Raw genomic sequence first — 19055 nt, 5'->3', positions numbered from 1 at the left:
GAACTGGTGGGTCCTCTGGTTCATGGGTTGGCACTCAATCCACTGAACCACAGCAGCTGGGGCAAAATCTAAATTTTGATAACTTAGAAGGAAATCAAAATAGTATACTGTCACAAAATCTTTTACCTAAAAACAGACTATCCAGGTATCTATTCTCTCACTAGATTCCCAGTGCCAGAACAGTGTTGAATCAATGAATAAACTAGTTTCTTTTGTATTAGAAAGCATAATTAGAAAGCATTAATAATTTGATTCAACCAAACTTTCAAATAGTAAATATTACTCATCAATTAGCTTATTCATTACTCATTACTCACTACTAGAAGATACAGGGTGGGATAAAAATGGGTGTACAGTCATCATATGGAAAGTAATATAATAATTAACAAATACTAGTACAAGAATCAATAAATACTAATACAAGAATCAGCTAGGTGCTTCATGCACTCAAAACTGAAATCCTACTTTTGTCACACCTTCTGTATTAAATGAATCAATAAATATAACTGTAGTGGATGCTGTAACTCGTCATCCAGAACTCCTTTTGTAACTGAAGGGCTTATTTGCCAAGGTATTAGAAGTAATGCTGGGAGACAGCTGTCAGCCCTCTCAGGGGCTCAAATAAGGAGACTGGCCCAAGATCATACAGTATTTTGCTGTGTATAATGCATACTCACATTTTTGGCTCAAACTTTCATTTCCTTTTATTTTTTAACTCAATTTTTTATTTATTTATATTTAGACACTTGTTTTTTGTATTATAAAGGAATTTTAGCATTTATTTTTGAACACATTATGGTACAAGAAATCTTATGTAACAATTAATTACAAAACACAAGAACAGATACCAGGTACTTCAGGTACTACCCATATATAATGTGCACCCTTTTTTTCCCCCTCAAAAATTTGGGCAAACAAAGTGTGCATTATACATCACCAAATACAGTATGCCTTCCTGAGGCTGTCTGCATTTAACTGAGACAGGATAGTACACAAGGAAAATTCCTGGGCAAATGGAATGGGGAAACTGAAACAAAATACTTAAACAAAGCCAGACAATTTGACTGACTTGCAGCCAGCTATTGAATCAATCGTAAGACTTTATCCTCCCTCACCAAGGACACCTAAGAACAAATGGCTTCTACCTCTCCTTCCTGACCAGTGAATAAATAGCTTAAATCACACTGGTCAGGGAGATAAAGGACAGAGACCCAATTAATGCCATTTGTGTCAGCCAAATGCAAGGACAGATGAAGTCAGGGGGACAAATAACAAAAACCTAATTAGAGTCAGGCAAACCTGAAGCACTGAAGCTGACCAGAGAATAATCTGAAACTTCCCTATATGCTCATTTTGATGCATCAGCATATTAACAATGTACCTGGAAAGCTAATGAATATTCTACTGAAACCCTCCCCTAAGATTCTTGCCCACAGAAGAAAGATAAAAACTGTCAAGACAAAGGGTACCAGTGCAACTCTCTCTGGAGCATACCCATGTCTGTTCTCAGGCATGAACTTACTTTCTTTCTCCTCAACTCTAAGGGTCCTCACAAGACTTGCACCCAGGGGAGCAGTGGGCAGTGGCAGTTCATTCCAGGCTTAACCCCTGAACCTGTCACCAAGGCCGCCTTTTCTCTGACTTTCCTGTGAACTAAGAGCAGCCACACCTTGGTTCACTTCTTTCCTATAACATTTCTGAGGAGCCAAAGCAAAGAACCACTTAGGCTCTCTCCGGCTGCTTTTCTACCCTAAGTCCTTCCTTTGTTTCACTGTCACCACCTTTAATAAACACATTCTCAAAATTACCTGGACTTGTGCTGTGAAATCTTTCCTTCGTAAACCCATACACTACAGGCAGGTCCAAGGCAGACTTGCTCCAGGCCTGGTCCCTGTCCGATAATAATTGGGAATATAAAGGTCCAGCTTGCTGCACCCCAACTTGAGACAATTATGGGAACCACTCCAGCTACACAGCTCTTTCTTGAGGTTTTGAGACTACATCACAGTCCAACTTCCACAGAAACTGAGCTCCCTTCCTTTGCATGGCATTAGTCGCACAAATCATTCCTAGTAAAGATGCTGCATTCTAACTTCCATTGGAGAGCTTGCTTTCAAGAAGCCCAACCTGTGAAAACAACAGTCCAAGAGAGGTTCTAGGTCTGACCCAAATTTAAACCACCATAGGAAAGGTATTTAACTTCATATTAAAGATCAGTATATATAAAAGGCTTTATGAAAACTAAGGAATCATGAACTCTTTTATCCCTACAATTTGTTTCCATTTCAGCTACTTTAAGTAATCAAGACCCCTAGAGTATTTTGAGGACTGCCTCAAAAAAGAGAATCTGTTTTATTGTCATGTAAGCTATTGATGACAAATTGTACCAAATGCAACTCTTGTCTAACTTAAAACAAAAAAAATTTAAATATTAGTAAATTTAGTATAAACATGGTATAAAGGACTACAGAGAACATACCTGCTCTTATTAAGGATGTTAATTAAATGTGACTTAAGGAATTGCTTTACCATTAAAAGCTATTCATTATATTAAGTACAGTACTTTTAATTGCAATTAACAGAAATGCAATGCTTACCAAAAAAATCACTGTTACAATACAGAGTTAGGAATTATCAGAACTGAGGCACAGCTGAGTAAAAAAAATAAATAAATGAATAAGTAACAAAAAGTATTTGCTTTATTTGGGTACAGCTACATTGGACTCGTTATTCTGGGCTCAAATAATACCTTAACATTGCAAGAATGGTTGATAAAGTTTGACCATTAAATTGAGGTTCAAAATTATTTCAATATAGGTACTCATTTCCTAAGCTTTTTTTTTACATTGTAAGCTATTTGCCAATTTGCTACAGAGCTTGGCTAGCACTAGCCATGATTTCTACCACCTAATAATTCACGTTCACTACTAAAATCTGGAGGTTTTGTCGAAGTGTATAGGTCCCATGTTCAGCTTTCCTATAGAAGTTAAATGAGTGGTCTATATATGGAAAATGTTTCAGATTATACTTCCTGGAAAATGGCCCAAAAGGCATTTAGCAGATGTGTATACACTGTATTTCTTTCCAGGATAAATGACTCTTAACTCTATCTGTATATATTTCAGGAAACATACCTAGACTTGAATCATCTACTGCCTGAAAATTTAAGAAGCATGCTCAGTAACACTGAAAACCAGCATGCCCTTTGCTGTATTTCTTTAGCATTATGTTTTCTATTCTTTTAATAAAATGAAGTAACTAAGTAATATTACTTGTCCATAGAGACATGTTTCAAAAGTCAGAAGATATTTAATAAAAAAAAAGACTGGAAATAGCAGGGTACTGAAAGGACCTGGTGCCAGTGCTAACATACATAAAATGTTTCAGTCAAAATTAGTATCACTAAGTTACTACAATTAAATTCCATACAAGTATTTCGTTAATTCATGTAATTCTTAGCTTTCCTATCATAACACAAAAGCAACCACTCAAAACCCATCTTTACTTTTAACACTGTTTTATTTCTTTGTTCTTTCCTCTGGATAGCTCCTGCACATATTTCCTTGTTGTTGGTATCCTTTTATAAAGCAATGCATTACAAATCATAATTATTATCTTCATATATAACAGCATAATATTCAATTTCTTGCCAAATTATGTAGCTTATGTCACCTTATTTTATGGGTTTTTAAAAAGATGGTTACTCTGTAATTAATTACTTAGAGAGCTGGCTTCCTATTGACAGATCCTTTAACTACAGAGTCATCTCTTAAAATTCATATCATGTGGAAAGTCTCATATATTAGGCCTCTGTCATCTTACCATGAACACTTCCTAATGTAATATCCCCAGCAGCAGAAGATAGAAATGACGATTCTGTATAAAGATACTTGGCTTTCAGCAAACCATCTTCAGTAGAAATATTAACAGAACTTCCTTGCAGTTTATCTACAGTCACAGTCTAGTAAGAGAAAGACTCAAATCAATTCATTATAAAATAACACCGATAAAAAGTCAAAATGGTACCTTCAGAAATAGTGAGCAAAAACATAAAAAGTTACTACCCAATCACTTTATTGACTTTGATTCCCTAACTCTATCAATTACAAGATTGAGAGTAACAGTGTATTCTCTGTGGAATATGAAATAGACCCATTATCTTCCTTCATTTATTTAGATGTTCTTTAATTTCTCCTAATAATGTTTTATATTATATTTTCTATATAGTTTTTCATTTTTTTGTTAAATTTATTCCTAGTAGAGGACTTCTAGGCAGACATGGCTTGCCTCTTTGCATAACCCATCAAAGTCACAACTAAAATATACAACAACCATTACTCAGAGCCATCAGAAATTGAGCTGAATGGAAGTCTGACTACTACAGAATTAAAGAAACTACATCCATCCAGACTGGTAGGAGGGGCGCAGGCGCAGAATGGGCTGGTCCCTCACTCACCTGTGGTGGATAAAAATTTGGGAGGGATATCTCAGGAGCAAGGAGTCCCAGCCCCACACCAGGCCCCACAAGCCCAGGGTTCCAGTGCCAGAAAGATAAGTCCCCACAACTTCTAGCTGCAAAACCCAGCAGGAATTGTGTCCGTGGAAGGAACTGCTAGAGCTCCAAGCAGTTCTTCTTAACCTACTCACTCCCTCTGAACTCCAGCACCAGGATAGCAGCTTGAAAGGCATGAGTGGCACAAAAGGAGGAACTGAAGTGTCTGGCATCAGGATGAGCAGAGGCTACTGTCTCTTTTTTAAACCTTCCCCCCACAGAGCCAGCAGGCTGGTGCCATCTGAGACTCCATCATCCTGGCTAACACTACTTGACAAGCCTTGGAGATCCCCAGAGACTCTGCCCGACGAAACTTACAAACCCACCCAAGCTGCTTTTCCATATCAATGGCTAGTCTTGGCTCAAGCAGCACAATTTCCTAAATCCTCTCAAGCCAACAATAGCTGGGCTCAGTAAGCCCAGGGCCTGGCACTAGAAGCAGCCAGCCTAGATTCACAGTTTAGCTTCACCTGGGAATCTCCAAGCTCAGCACAAGTTAGCAGCCATCTCAGATTGCTTCTAACACAGGCAGAGTGGCCCCAGGCAAACACAGATGAGGGCTGACCTTGGCCTGCACCATCTGGGAAACCCCAGAGCCAACACACCCAGCGGACAGCTACAGACCATGTGAGAGCACCACCACCTTGCCCCTGCACAGCTGAACCTCCACAGAGGATGGAGGTTGGTTTTAAGGGTCATAGCCAATCCTTGCAGCTGACTGGTCTGGGTAAATCCCTCCCATTGATCTGTCAACAGCAACCAAGGCTCAAGTACAAGGGTGTACTCAGCCTACACAAAGGGTGCGCACCTTGATAGGGGAGGCTGTGCCACTGGACCCTACAGGACACCTACTACATTAGGCCACAGTATCAAGACACAGAGTCATATCAGCTCTACTTAACACATAGAAACAAACAGGAACCGATCAAAAAGAGCTAAACAAAATGGAGATAAGCAATCTATTAGATGCAAAAATCAAAACACTGGTTACAAGGTTGCTCAAGGAACTTAGTGAGGACCTCAACAGCATAAAAAAGATCCGGTCAGAAACACAGGATACACTAATTGAAATAAAGAAAAATTTCCAGGGAGACAACAGCAGGGATGAGATGAAGAGTATAGTAGGGATGAAGCCGAGAATCATATCAATGATTTGGAACATAAGGAAGCAAAAACAACCAATCAGAAAAAAAAATGCAAAAGGAAAAAAGGATAGTTTAAGGAGCCTCTGGGACAACTTTAAGCAGTCTAATATTTGAATCATAGGAGTATCAGAAGAAGAGAAAGAGCAAGAAATTGGAAATTTATTTGAAAAAATAATGAAAGAATACTTGCCTAACTTGGTGAAGGAAACTGACATGCAAGTCCAGGAAGCATAGATTCCCAAACAAGGTGGATGCAAAGAGGCCCACTTCAAGACACATCATAATTAATATGCCAAAGGTTAGGGATAAAGAGATAAATCTTAAAAGCAGCAAGAGAAAAGAAGTTAGTTATCTATAGGGGAGTTATCTTACCCATAAGACCGTCAGCTGATTTTCCAAAAGAAACTTTGCAGGCTAGAAGGGATTGTCAGGAACTATTCAAGTCATGAAAAGCAGGGACCTACAGCTAATATTGCTCTATCCAGCAAAGCCATCATTTAGAATCGAAGAGCAGATAAAGAGCTTCCCAGACAAGAAAAAACTAAAGGAGTTTATCATCACCAAACCATTATTATATGAAATGTTAAAGGGACTTATTCAAGAAACAGATCAATCCCTGAGACATTTGGTGATTTGTAAGGACTCCCAAGGGCTTAAAGGTAGTTGACTGTGATTGGACCCAGATTAGGATGTCTGTGTTTTTATCCTAAACACTAGCGTGACTTCTTCAACAGAGCAGAATTTCAGAATGTGTTTGTTCAGGAAAGAGCATTAGAATGAGGCCAGAGGCTTCTGTGAATTCTGTTCATGGCTGATTCTCCAGTGCCTCAGGTACTTCATAGAACTTGCTGGTCTAGTCAGACCTCCTCCTGTACCCCTGAGGAAGCTTGGCTGTAGCATTTGGGTCAGCAAGGTCAATGTGGGAATAGCTCTTCTCTAAACAAAACAAAATCCACAATCTTCAAGATTTATGTGTTTTTTGTTTTTGTTTTTAAAATCAGCAGATGGAGAGAAGCTGAACTGAGAATCCTGCAGAGTATGTGACTCAGGAATCACACACAGGCTCTGCTTTATTCCATTCTTTATCTTGATAATCTATATTTTAGTTCCAGCAGTTTCACAGGCTTTCTGTCTAGACCTCAACCCTAAGCTCCCAGCCTGTCTCCTATGGCATGGGCTGAAAGTGTGAAAACAAAACTAAAATTTCAAAAGAAGCATTGTTTAATGTAGAATTATATTTTGTATTAGATTACCTAAATGTCTCTAGTGGTTTTCATTCCTTTAAAAGTTTTTATTTTTCAGATTTCAAAAATAGTAAAAGATCATTGTGATAGTTATAGAATAACAAACAGTATAAAAAATAAAAATGATATATAATCTCACTAAAAAAAATGAAAAAGATCAAAGCTATGAACAATTAAATGGCCAAAATACTTACCTATCAACAATTGAATCTAAAAACAAACTAAGCAAGCAAGAACAGAGCCAGAATCATGGATACAGAGCTATGGTGGTTGCCAGATGGGAGGGGCTGCAAGGGAATGGGTGAAGAGGTGAGGGGATTAAGAAGTACAAATAGGTAGTTACAGAATAGCCATGGGGGATGTAAAGTATAGGAAATGGAGTAGTCAAAGAACTTATGGGCATGACCCAAGAACAGTAACAACGGTGGGGGGATTGCCTGAGGGAGTGAGGGATGCTGGATGGAGGGGGGAAAGAGGGTAAAATTGGGACAGCTGTAACAGCATACTCAATAAAATATAATTAAAAAATAACAATAAATTTAAAAAATGTATTCCTAGTTGATATTTCTAAGTGCTATTATAAAAGATATTTTTAACTTCATTTTATCCCAATTAGCTGATTTGAACTTAAATCCAAAAACTTCACTACACTCACTATTCTGATAATTTACCTGAATTTAAAAAATTCTTACATGCATAATTATACTATCTACAAGTGACAGTTTCTTTTCTTCCCTTCCATGCTTTATATTAATAATGTTTTTCATACTCCTTCTTCCCATACTAGCTGGCTCAGGCCTCTAATTCAATGGTGAATAGAAGCCAGGAAATAGCAAGAATCCTCATCTTACCCCTGTTGTCAGAGGGGAAGCTCACAACATTCCATGACACAGTAGGATAGCTGCAATAGACACCTTTTTGATCCCTTTTATCAGATTAAGGGAGTTCCCTTATATTTCAGTTTTGGGGGTTTTTTTGTTGCTTAAATCACAATGGGTTTTAAATTTTAGCAATATTTTATCTGATTTTGTTAGAATCATGATTTTTCTCCTTTAGTCTGTTAACGTAGTGAATGTACTATTATTTTTAGAATTTTCCACTTCACGTCTAATAAGGCTGTAGCTTTCCAGTGTACAAAAGAAAATTTGTATTTATCCCTAAATTTCCCTAACAAAATGCAGTATGCAATTATGTTTCAAATATTAAGCACAATGTAAAATGAAGATATCTAGTCTAGGATTGCAAATCATCTTTGTAGTATTTTAAACAAATAATTTTTAAGCACAAAGTGAACGTTAATATAAAATTGACAGAGAAAATGAAATCACCAGGAAGGCTTGCCAGTTTTGTGAAGGGTCAAATTCAAGTATTACACTGGGGTGTTTTGTCAAGGGTCAAATTCAAGTATTACACTGGGGTGTTTAAAAATAGAACATCATTTTTTTCAACACATGGGCATCAGTGTAACCTGCTCCTGTACGTCCTTCAGAAACTGTTAAGAGTTCGAAATATTTTTTAATAAGAACTGAGTTTTAAGAATACTAAAGTATAAGAAAACAAATACAAGTCTGAAAAGAGTAAAGTATCCTGATTCTTATGAAAAGCAAGTTAGAATTACTTGGCCCTCTGGATCTTAAGTATATAACTTTCTTTTTTAGTGGACTTTTATTAAATATATAACGTACACCCAACTGCTTGTCTACTACAGTTTGTTTTAAGCTACTTACAGATTCACAAGAATTTTTACTTTAAATTTAGTTTTAAAATTTGTCAAAAAAGATAGACATATTTGATTTTGTGGTAATACAAATGTTTTGTATCCTGCAGTGTAATAGTAAAGGTATAAAAATTCCTGAAAAAAATTTATTCTTTACCTAAAATGATTCATGAAAAGCTGTTTTATGCCTGGTTTTAAATTCTCCTACTTATTGCCTAACAGGTAGGAATACTCTAGCTTTTTACAGATACAGAAATTGTTTTAGGGAACACCAAAAGATAAATAGATAAATATTGAGACAATATTTGTTAATTGAACAGGCAAACGGGCACTTTTGATTAGACTCTCCTCACAACCAAATGAAGTCTTTAAGAGAAGCTATGAATATCTGGAAAATGTCAAGGATTTACTTTGTTCATTAAATACTAAATATTTTACTCTGTAGGAAGCTAGAAAAATATCTGCCACCAGCCCACTAAAGCAAATGAAAGCAAGTGAAAAAACAGTACAACATTTACTCACAATAATATAGTTATTTTAACCAATCATTCTATAAAATTAATTTCAGACAAATTCAAACTTCACTAATATAATGCACTATCAGATACTAACTATTGTGAAACAATTAAACTTAGGATACCACAGTTTACAGCAAAATATCAAGGCTCTGATGTACAGTTATTAATGATAATGAAACAAATTGTCATAAAGGACTCTGGATTAAACTACATAGTTTGCTTATTAACAGAAATAGCTATTTAAAGAAAGAAAAAGAAGTAGAGCCAAAAATCAATACCTTCCTGACAGAGATATTGCCGTAAATTAATTTTCTTTCCTACACAAGAGGGAAAACTTTTCTTAAGTTTAGTTATTATAAATCAATATTACATATAATGAAAATCAAGTTTTAAGAAAGCACTGTTGCTTTGTAGCCCAACCTAAGAAAGAGAGGTCAACTGACAACTATGACATTAATTCATCCATCAATCAGATGAATCTCTATCTTCTCTGTACCAAACTTGGGGTATTGAAATTAATGATATAATTTAAAAACAGCAACTCCATATAAAATACATGTAAAGAATGCTGTTAAGTGTTTACAGAGCTCATTTGATTCTCACAATCTTGAGTAGGTAAAACAAATAATGTCACCCTGTTTTATAAATAATGAAATGAAGTCTCAGTAAAGTTAACTGGTATATCCAGGACTGGTCAAGCTATCTTTATTTTCTGTTTTTAATTTACCTTTATCATCAACATTATAATAAATGCCATATTAGTTAGCTATGTGCTAGAAATTAAGTATTTTGTCTGTATTAACTCATATAATCCTCATTACAACCCTCTGAGTTAAGTATATTATTATTATTATTCCATTTTCCAGAAAATGAAGATATATAGAGATTAAGTAACTTCTCTGAAGTTAAAGAGTTTAGTAAGTAGCTGAACCAGGATTGAAACCCAGGTAGTTTGGTTCTTAATTCTGTGCTCTTATCCAACTCACTATGCTGCCTCTCAAATGTGCAATTCAGATGTCTGTAAAAATAATATATTAAAAAGTTAACATTTCATAAGCATTTATTTTATTATAAAAAACCCATAAACATAGAAATATGCTTTAAAAATTAACATTATAATATAAAGAAATATCTACATTGATTCTTTAGTACAACACAAAACTCAGTCAAGCAAGAAACAAAATAGTATCTCAGAAAGAAGGTATAAATGAATATGCAATAAACCATGAAAGTTGGAAGAAATAAATAATTTCTTCCCAGTGTTTATACACTGGGTGTAAACAGTGGCCAAAATATTCAAAATAGCAAATAATTAAGAGATGATTTAAATTATTCAATACTTATATTTGAATGTCAACATGCAATATTCTAGTAACTTAGATCATTTCACATAACATAAGCTATCATTTAAAGGACAGAATTTGATGGAGGTACAAAGTGGTCCAATTTCCCTTTTGTATCTCCAAGACCACAGCAATGTGAGAAATGAAACTAAACACCATCTCAAAAGACCTGCCATAAAGGCAATGCAGTGTCTTTCAATACTTTCTTGGTTTAACTTAAGGATAAATTTAAATGTGTGGGTTTAAACAGTCTCCCACAGGCTGATGACAGAAAGTAAAAGTGACAACAGTAGAAACAATTAGTGTTATAATCTACCTTGTTTAATTACTCCAACAGTAATCTACCTATAAGGTATACTCACGACTTCTCCAGAACAATTATCTGGGAATACAACTGAATATGGAATTTAACAAGTTTATAACAAAAGACCCTTGCAAACTGTATAAGTGCAAAATAATAGGTGCCTTATATCTTTCTCAAAGATTTAAAACATTATCAATCATGTTAAAAACTTTGTGACAATTTATAGTTCAAAATTACATCTTTATTTTTTCTTTTGTTTCCCTTGCATGGGAAAATATATTGAATTAAAAATTTTCTATGATCAATGTCTGAGATTTTTCTGCCTGTGTTTTCTTCAAGGATTTTTATGGTTTTGGGTCTAACATTTAAGTCTTTGATTCGTTTTGAATTTATTCTTGTGTGGTATAAAAAAGTGGTCTAGTTTCATTTTTCTGCATGTAACATAAACAGCCCTATGTTTACTGCAGCATTATTTACAATCCCCAAGACATAGAAGCAGCCCAAGCATGCAAAAGATGAGTAGATAAAACAACTATGGGACATTTACACAACGGAATTCTACTTGGCTGTAAAAAGGAAGAAATATCTTCCCTCTCCAACATTATGGATGGACCTGGAGAACATCACGCTAAGTGAAATACGCCAGTCAGAGAAAGATAAATACCATATGATTTCACTCATATGTGGAATCTAATGAACAAACTGAATTAACAAGCTAAACAGAGACAGACTCATAGATGGAGAGTAGATGACAGCTAGTCGGGGTTGGGAGGTTTGGGGTGGAGGGACTGAGCAAAAAGGAAAAAGGACTCACGGACATGGACAGCAGTGGGGTGACTGCTTGGGGGAGAGGGCATAAGGGGACTAAATGGTAATGGTTTTGATCTTCTTTTTCTTAAATAAGTCCTTTTAACATTTCATATAATAATGGCTTCATGATGATGAACTCCTTTAGCTTTACCTTGTCTGGTAAGCTTATCTGTCCTTCCATTTTAAATGATAGCTTTGCTGCATAGAGTAATCTAGGTTGTAGGTCCTTGAAACTGAACCTAAAAAAAAAAATTAAGCAAACAACCAAAACAGGAACAGAATCATAGATATGGAGATCATTTAGAGGGTTATCAGCTAGGAGGGGGAAGGGGGATAATGGGGGAAAAGTTTCAGGGATTAAGAAGCCTAATTGGTTGGTACAAAATAGACAGGGGGACGTCAAGGATAGTATAGTAAATGGAGAAGCCAAAGAACTTATATGCACAACCCATGGACATTAACTAAGGGTGGGGATTGCTGGAGGGAAGGGGGGTACAGGGAGGAACGAGGCAAAGAAGGAAAAAATTGGGATAATTGTAATAGCATAACCAATAAAATATATTTTAAAAAATACAAACTATGTTATAACAACCAAAATCCCTAAGGTTAATAAAAGATTTTGGAGAACAGTAATGCTATCTAGTGGTGCCATCTTGTGGAAAACCTGAAGAAAGCTGAGTTTTGAAGCTCATCCTTCAATTGCTTAAAAGCAAAGTAAACAGGTCTTGGAAAAAACACTCAAATAAACCTAACACATAAGAAAAATTTAATCCTAGCTATGGTGTATTACTAAATTATCAGTTTTAATCCATGATCATAAAAATCTCTTTAGAACTAGAATTAAATATTATTTAAAGATGTTATTGATTCCAGATAAGAAACTAAATAACTGTCAGTATTAAATCACAAACTAAAATTTAAATTGTTAATATTTTATCACCTCAAATGATAATATTTAATCACCTCAATTTGAAATTTGAATTTACTAATGAACTAAAATGCAGTAAAAAGGGAAAGTTATGCACAAATTTTGTGCAACCTACCCACTGTATAAGCTAACTAGGTATAAAACTGTAATTACTAAAAAATGAAAGTTTCAATCTTACACTTTTATCAGATGCATGAATATCTATATTTCCATAAACTGTTCCCAGACAGATCACCTTGCCTCCTTTTGTATGAACATGTAATTTTTGACTCTGAAAGACAAATACAAAAATAGACATAGAGAAAATGAGAGAATAAATTTAACATACTAATAAAAAGATTTCTAACATTTATACATTTCTTTTAAAATAGTAACAAAGCAGAAAAGAGTAACCAGGAATTAAACAGGAATGCATTGTTTGGAATAATAACATCAACTTGAAGAGAACTGTCAACTGCTGTTACAGAGATTAAATAAACCCTGTGGACCCAAAGAGGAAAAAAGGAGCTACTTGGGTGTTCCAGAGGCTTCACTGAAAAAGAACTTGGGGATCAAAGATCACTGACTGCCAACAAAACATAAATTATGATGAAGATGGCAACAATAATCTGTTACTGTTCATTGTTATTAATGTTCATCACAGTATTTATCACTTATCTACTTTACTTTGCATCAAAATACAAAACTCACTACTTTATATTAACTATCATTAAATCCTCATAGCAACTCAGAGAAATGGGTGTCATAGTTTCCCAATTTTACAGAAGAAATTCAAGATTCAGAAAACTTAACTTCATCATCTGACATGGTTAGAAAAACAATAAAACCTAACAGAATCAAGTTCTGTATAATTTCAAAACCCATACTCTTATGGCTGGATTCATCTGAAGGATATATTTCACACTTAGGACAACAGCCATACAGAGACTGTTAAACTTTGTGGCAGGTCACCCCAGAAACTGAAACTAAGTGAAAATTCCTCTAGGCACAAATAAAACAGCAGTCACAAATTGCCTCCTCTGCCAGGCAAAAAAAAAAAAAAAAAGAAAAGAAAAGAAAAGAAAGAGAGAGAGAATGTGTGTGTGCATGTGTGTTTAACTTGATCTCACATTTGGCAACTGTGGCAGAAACTACTACAGGGTCACAAAAATCCATTTTATTCCAAGGATTTAATAGGAGTATAACTGAGCTCATGAAGAGATGGTATTTCCCAGCTTCTATCACCTCTTAGGTGTTACTAAGTTATTGCCAAGAGGTTGTAAATGGAAATGCTATGTGCAATTTTCAGATTTGTGCTTTTAGAATAGTCAGTGTGCCTTCTTTGTGCTCTACCCCTTCCATCAGATGAGTGCACACTACAGTAAGGTTCTAGGATGGTAGAGACAGAAGACGGAAGGAACTTAGAATCATTGAATAGAAAAGAGCCACCCACACATTTGAACACAAATGAGAGCTATAATTGTATATAAACTATTAGAGCCTACGTCTATTTTTTAGAGTAGCTAACTTTACCTTGTCTTACATTTACATATGTCTTCAGTTCTGCTCAGTTATAATGAGAAAAAGAATAGGTAAATAGGAGAGAAAGAAAAAGAGCAAAAGTAAACTCACTAATATCATGACCAGCAATAGCAAAGTGTCTAAAACATAGGGAGTAAAAAATTTGAAAAAACAATTTACCTTATAGTTGCTTTATTCAGGGGGAAAAAGAGAAGAACCTTAAGCAAAATAACCCAGAAATGAATTTCAAAAAAATTTTATAAAAAAGCACAACAAATCATTCTTAGAGATTTATCTGTATTACAGCATAATAAACTACTTCATGCCCAGAGTGACATAAGTCTGAAGTCAACTGATGTATAATATAATCTTTATCAAGCAGACAAGTAATTGATGATCATTTAAAAAGATTCAGTATTTGCAATAAATATGATATTCAGAATAATAGCTTTAGTCTGATACTGCAGTTCATAGTTTAAGGTTTTTATTTTTTATTTTTAAATAATGCTGAAATAAAATTGGAAAACTGCTTATACCTTAACAGAGTGTAAGGTGCTAGTCCCCTGCTCAGTTTCAATTTTGCAATTATCACACTCAATATTTTGGACTTTTATACAGCCAGACCCTGATGACTTGATATTCAAATCTAGAAATGAAAAAAAAAAAAAATACAAGTTAGTACTATAGCTAATGGGCTCCAAAACATTTTTAATATCCCTAGAAATCAAACTCCTCTGTTATGTTCATACTACTGAACCCTGGAGAGAGCATAGTTGTCAGCAGTCTCTCTCATGGTCTCCACCATGGCAACAGAGCCAAATGTATTGCCTTTTTCTCCCCCTTTTTTTTAGAAATACAGCAGTTGTTTCTGTTGGTCAATATCATCTAAAGGGAGAGAGTTAATACTGAAAGAAAGTAAAGGAGGTTAGAAATTCCAAATCTTAAAGGCACTCCTGGGAAGAACATAACGGCTTCTTTCCCACTGAGAAAATACACATCACAGAGTTCTAGTAAGAATACAGCAAGTTAGTTAACAAATCATTTTGGTAGACTGGATAAGTCAGTTAGCCTAATCTTTCTTATATTCATGAAGATTCAAAATATTTTCCCCAAGCCTCCCTCAAATGAAAAGCATTTTGCAGCATTAGCATGGATCAGCATATATGATCATAACTTAAAATCCTATCTCTAAACTTTTGTTATCTAAAAAAAGAAGATATTAACATGCAGCATATCATACGTATTTTCAGTAATAAAAATGGGAACAACTTCGAAAAATCTAGTAATAAGTGATATTAAAACTTTACAATTGTGGATAACAGTATTATCTGAAGAAAACTGTAAAATAAAAGAGTCAGAGGTGCCATCCTTGGCTATCATTTAAAGTGTAATCTTAGTTGTCTCTGTATAAAAATTAAAAGATAATAAGCACTGATATTTAATACCTAATTCAAATAAATATCAATGATTTCCCTTAAACCAGACTAGCAAATACTATGTTGTCCCAAATACAAACTATTGGGGTATAACACCACAATTTCAATAGTTATGGCACAAAAATTAATTCTTATGGTTTTGAATATTGCAGTCTCTATAAAGGCTTAAAATAACAATAATATTTTGGTTGGGATTAATCTAAAATATATAAAGAGACAATTTTACCTCATACTTCCATGGGTGCAAATGTAACTGCAAAATTTTTACCCAGCTGTGTTACAACATAAGCCTTGATCTAAAACAGCATTGATGGTCGTGGAAAGAAACATTCTAAATACACTCAACCCTCACTAAGTAGGTATAGAATTAAGGCAAGACACTGAACGGCTGTAATACGCTACCCTCACCCATTCATAGAAATGGGTCTAGACAAACTGGACCCATATGTATGAAGAAAACTGAATTATGTTGATTTAAGGAGCTTATGGAATCAACACATGGAAATAGTCAATTGGAAATGGGGTTCTGGCTCTAAAGAGGAATCAGCAAAAATGAGATTTGGGATCACCAAAACAGGTAGTTCCATTTTCATCTGTGCTGCCATAAAATTTTGTGTATCTCTATTTCAATATTCAAGTCTATTTTTATTACAATAATATATTGGAAATCATCCTCTTCATCTCAGACTGTTACATTTTGAGGTTAAGGGCCTCATTCATCTAAGTTAGTTAGAAGATGAGAAGCAATAAAACATAGTGGTTCAGCAGACTCCAGTCAGCTCAAATCCCAGTTCCACCCCTTTTTGTCTGAGAGCAAACAGGCATATTTCTCGATCTAACCTCACCAGAATATAAATTTCATGAAAGCATAGACTCTGTTTTCTATTTGCTCACCCACAATAAATATATACTTCATGAAACTTGTTGCATCTCAATTTCCTTATCTGAAATGGTTACAAAAGTATCTACTTTGTAAATGCAACTGTAAAGATTAAAAAGGATTATTTTATAAGTGTTAGCTGCTGGTATGACCATCAATAATGTCATCCTTCAGTCTCAGGAAGGAGGAGAACTTGGGGAGATTTTCCTAGGAAAGTGCTGGCTTGCATTTGAGAAGTATCACTCAACTCAAACACCTATCTTGCAGGCATTATCAATTGAAGTTTCCCAGGCAGTCTTACTATGTGTTTTCCTTCAAAACCTGGTACTCGTGGAAAATTTACTTAGGCCAAAATATTTGAATGGAGACGTATCAGTAGGAAGCTGGGTGCCTATTTGAAACCAAACACTTGGTCCACATTAGAAACAGAACATCCAATAGGCAGGACTGTTTCGGAACAGACCCCGGACTGTAAGCAAGGGGAAATGTGGATAGACTGCCATACTATTGAAGGGATTATCAAGAAAGGTCAAACCTGAAAAATAAACCACTTTTCTATGACAGTGCAGTGACAGAAATAGGAACAAAGTGCCAAAGGAGAACATAAGGGGTTCCATAAACGTTATTCGAGTTATATTATTCCAAATCATGTTTCCATTCGATTTATAAAACTTCTATGAATGGGATGCTACTAATGGGAAACACAAAGAACAGAAAAGAAAAAAAAAAAGCAGCAGCTATGAAGGGAAAAACTGTAAATTAGAAAATCAGATCCAAAGGGATCATCTAAAAGTGCACGTCGGCCTGGGACCCAAACCCGTTTTAACTTCACTTCACTTGCCAAACTTCAGGGGCGCCTGCACCTCCACGGACGCCCGGGGGTCAATGGTGTCAGACTCAATGGCCACCTCCTCCAGCGCCTTGTCGTACTTCACCTGCAGGCTGGCCAGGGCCTGCGCCCCACCCTCCACTCCACTCACGGCGACCAGCACGCGGTCGGCATCCGGGTAGGTCAGAGGGTCCAGCGGCCTCACAGCCAGGTTGCACGGAAGCCGCGCCCGCAGCCGGCCAAACGGGCTCACCAGCAGCGCCCACTCCCTCAGAGTCCCGCGCGTGGGGCTCGGCAGAGAGCCCTCGGGCTCGGACCTGGGCGGGCGCTTGCCCCCACCTGAACCGTAGCGCTGGGCCTGAGGAGCCACACACGCCCGGCGCCCCGCGGCCTCACGGACGCACACTCGGAGGTGACCGAGCCTGAGGCAGTCGAGCCCCCAGCCCGATCGGGGAGCGAACATGGCTCGCCCCTCAGGCCTGCAGATCGCCTGCAGGTCGCCTGACAGGCCAGTCTCCTCACCGCCAGACCACTTGACACTACGCCGTCTCAAGTCAAAAGGGCGATGTTTGCGAGGGGTAGCAGAGGTAGGGCAAGACTGCTCGCTGTGTTTGGCAATTTACACCTCAATCGGTACACGCCTCAGCAGCAAGTTGTAATTTCAAAGCTCTTAAGTATCCACCCTAATCCGGACTTCCAGTCTACCGCCTCTCCTTTCGCAAAGGCACACGAGATAGTTAATTCTAAAGGGAGCTCAATGACGAAGAGTTCCGGACTGCTCAAAAACTGCATATCCCAGGAGGCAATGCGCAGGGTAGAACGCGAGTAGGAGCAGGTTTTAGATAGCGTTAGGAAGGCGCGCGTTCTTTGCCTCAAACCTATTAGCCATTGGAAGGGCGGGAAAAAAAAAATCTGCATGTGAATTCAGATGGCCAATGAAAAGCGCGGAAGGGGCAAGGTGGGCAAGGCTGTGTGGTTCCCTTGGATACCGAGGACGCGACTTCACTGACGAGGGTAGAGCTTTAGTCTGAGACGAAGGAAGCCATAACCCACAGAGAAACGTAGGACCTTAAGTAACGATCAGTATCAGGGGAAGGACTGCGTTTTTAAAGGTGAGAACTGGATGCAAACTAGGAGTGCCTTCAGTGGGTGGTTACGTCCAAACTTCAGTAAATTAGAACGAGGTACTCTGGGATGGAGAATCCCTTGGCAAGAGGATAAAAAGCCAGATTGGTACTCTGTGGTAACTTTCTCTTGGACAGACTATATTGGAATAGAGTTAGAGTCCTGCCTTATTCTGACACTAAAAAATCTTAGGCCGGTCATTGGACGTCTCTGTGTTTTAATTGCTCGCTTTTAAAGTGAGGTCAATAATACGTTCCTTGTCATGTCTCAAAAGGTTTTTATAAGAATTAAATGAGGTAATGGATGTGAACTCAGAGCACAGGCCACGGAATTGCAATGTGAAGTACTGTATTTTTATTTTAGGGTTAACATTGACTCTAAGTTACGAAGAAAAACCTGAACAGCACGTGTGTTGATAGTAGCATCTATTTGTTTACAAACGATCCTCGGTTTTAGGACTAAAAGATACCAAAAAAAAAAGTCAACATAGTGCAATGTGAAGAACAGGGGACTGATTATTTTCCTGGCTCAGCCAGTGGTTTATTTATGTCACTTGGACCTGTTTCTTGTTTTGTTTTTCTTTTCTTTTTTTAAGATTTTATTTATTTATTTTTAGAGCGAGGAGAAAGGAGGGAGAAAGAGAGGTTGAGGAACATCAATATGTGGTTGCCTCTCACACATCCCCAAAGGGGACTTGTCCTACAACCCAGGCATGTGTCCTGCT

General features: G+C 36.7%; 1 protein-coding gene across 2 annotated transcripts in view; it reads right to left on the bottom strand.

Moving 5' to 3' along the window:
• FAM185A (family with sequence similarity 185 member A) overlaps nucleotides 1-17926 on the bottom strand; it is a 55708-nt gene extending 37782 nt beyond the window's left edge. For both annotated transcript variants that reach the window (XM_054564351.1, XM_054564352.1), the window contains exons 1-4: nucleotides 17219-17926; nucleotides 14598-14707; nucleotides 12740-12832; nucleotides 3823-3961 (exon numbers count right to left, since the gene is read on the bottom strand). In XM_054564351.1, the coding sequence (XP_054420326.1) occupies nucleotides 3823-3961; nucleotides 12740-12832; nucleotides 14598-14707; nucleotides 17219-17669 (793 nt within the window). In that variant the 5' untranslated portion in view covers nucleotides 17670-17926. The remainder of the gene's footprint in view (nucleotides 1-3822; nucleotides 3962-12739; nucleotides 12833-14597; nucleotides 14708-17218) is intronic.
• Nucleotides 17927-19055: the final 1129 nt, after the last annotated feature.

The sequence above is a fragment of the Pteronotus mesoamericanus genome, unplaced genomic scaffold (assembly GCF_021234165.1).
Source record: "Pteronotus mesoamericanus isolate MK-2021 breed Mesoamerican mustached bat unplaced genomic scaffold, CSHL_Meso_final scaffold_85, whole genome shotgun sequence".
Taxonomy (NCBI): domain Eukaryota; kingdom Metazoa; phylum Chordata; class Mammalia; order Chiroptera; family Mormoopidae; genus Pteronotus; species Pteronotus mesoamericanus.
The sequence above is the reverse complement of the archived record's forward strand: the minus strand, read 5'-3'. Positions and strand labels throughout refer to the sequence as shown.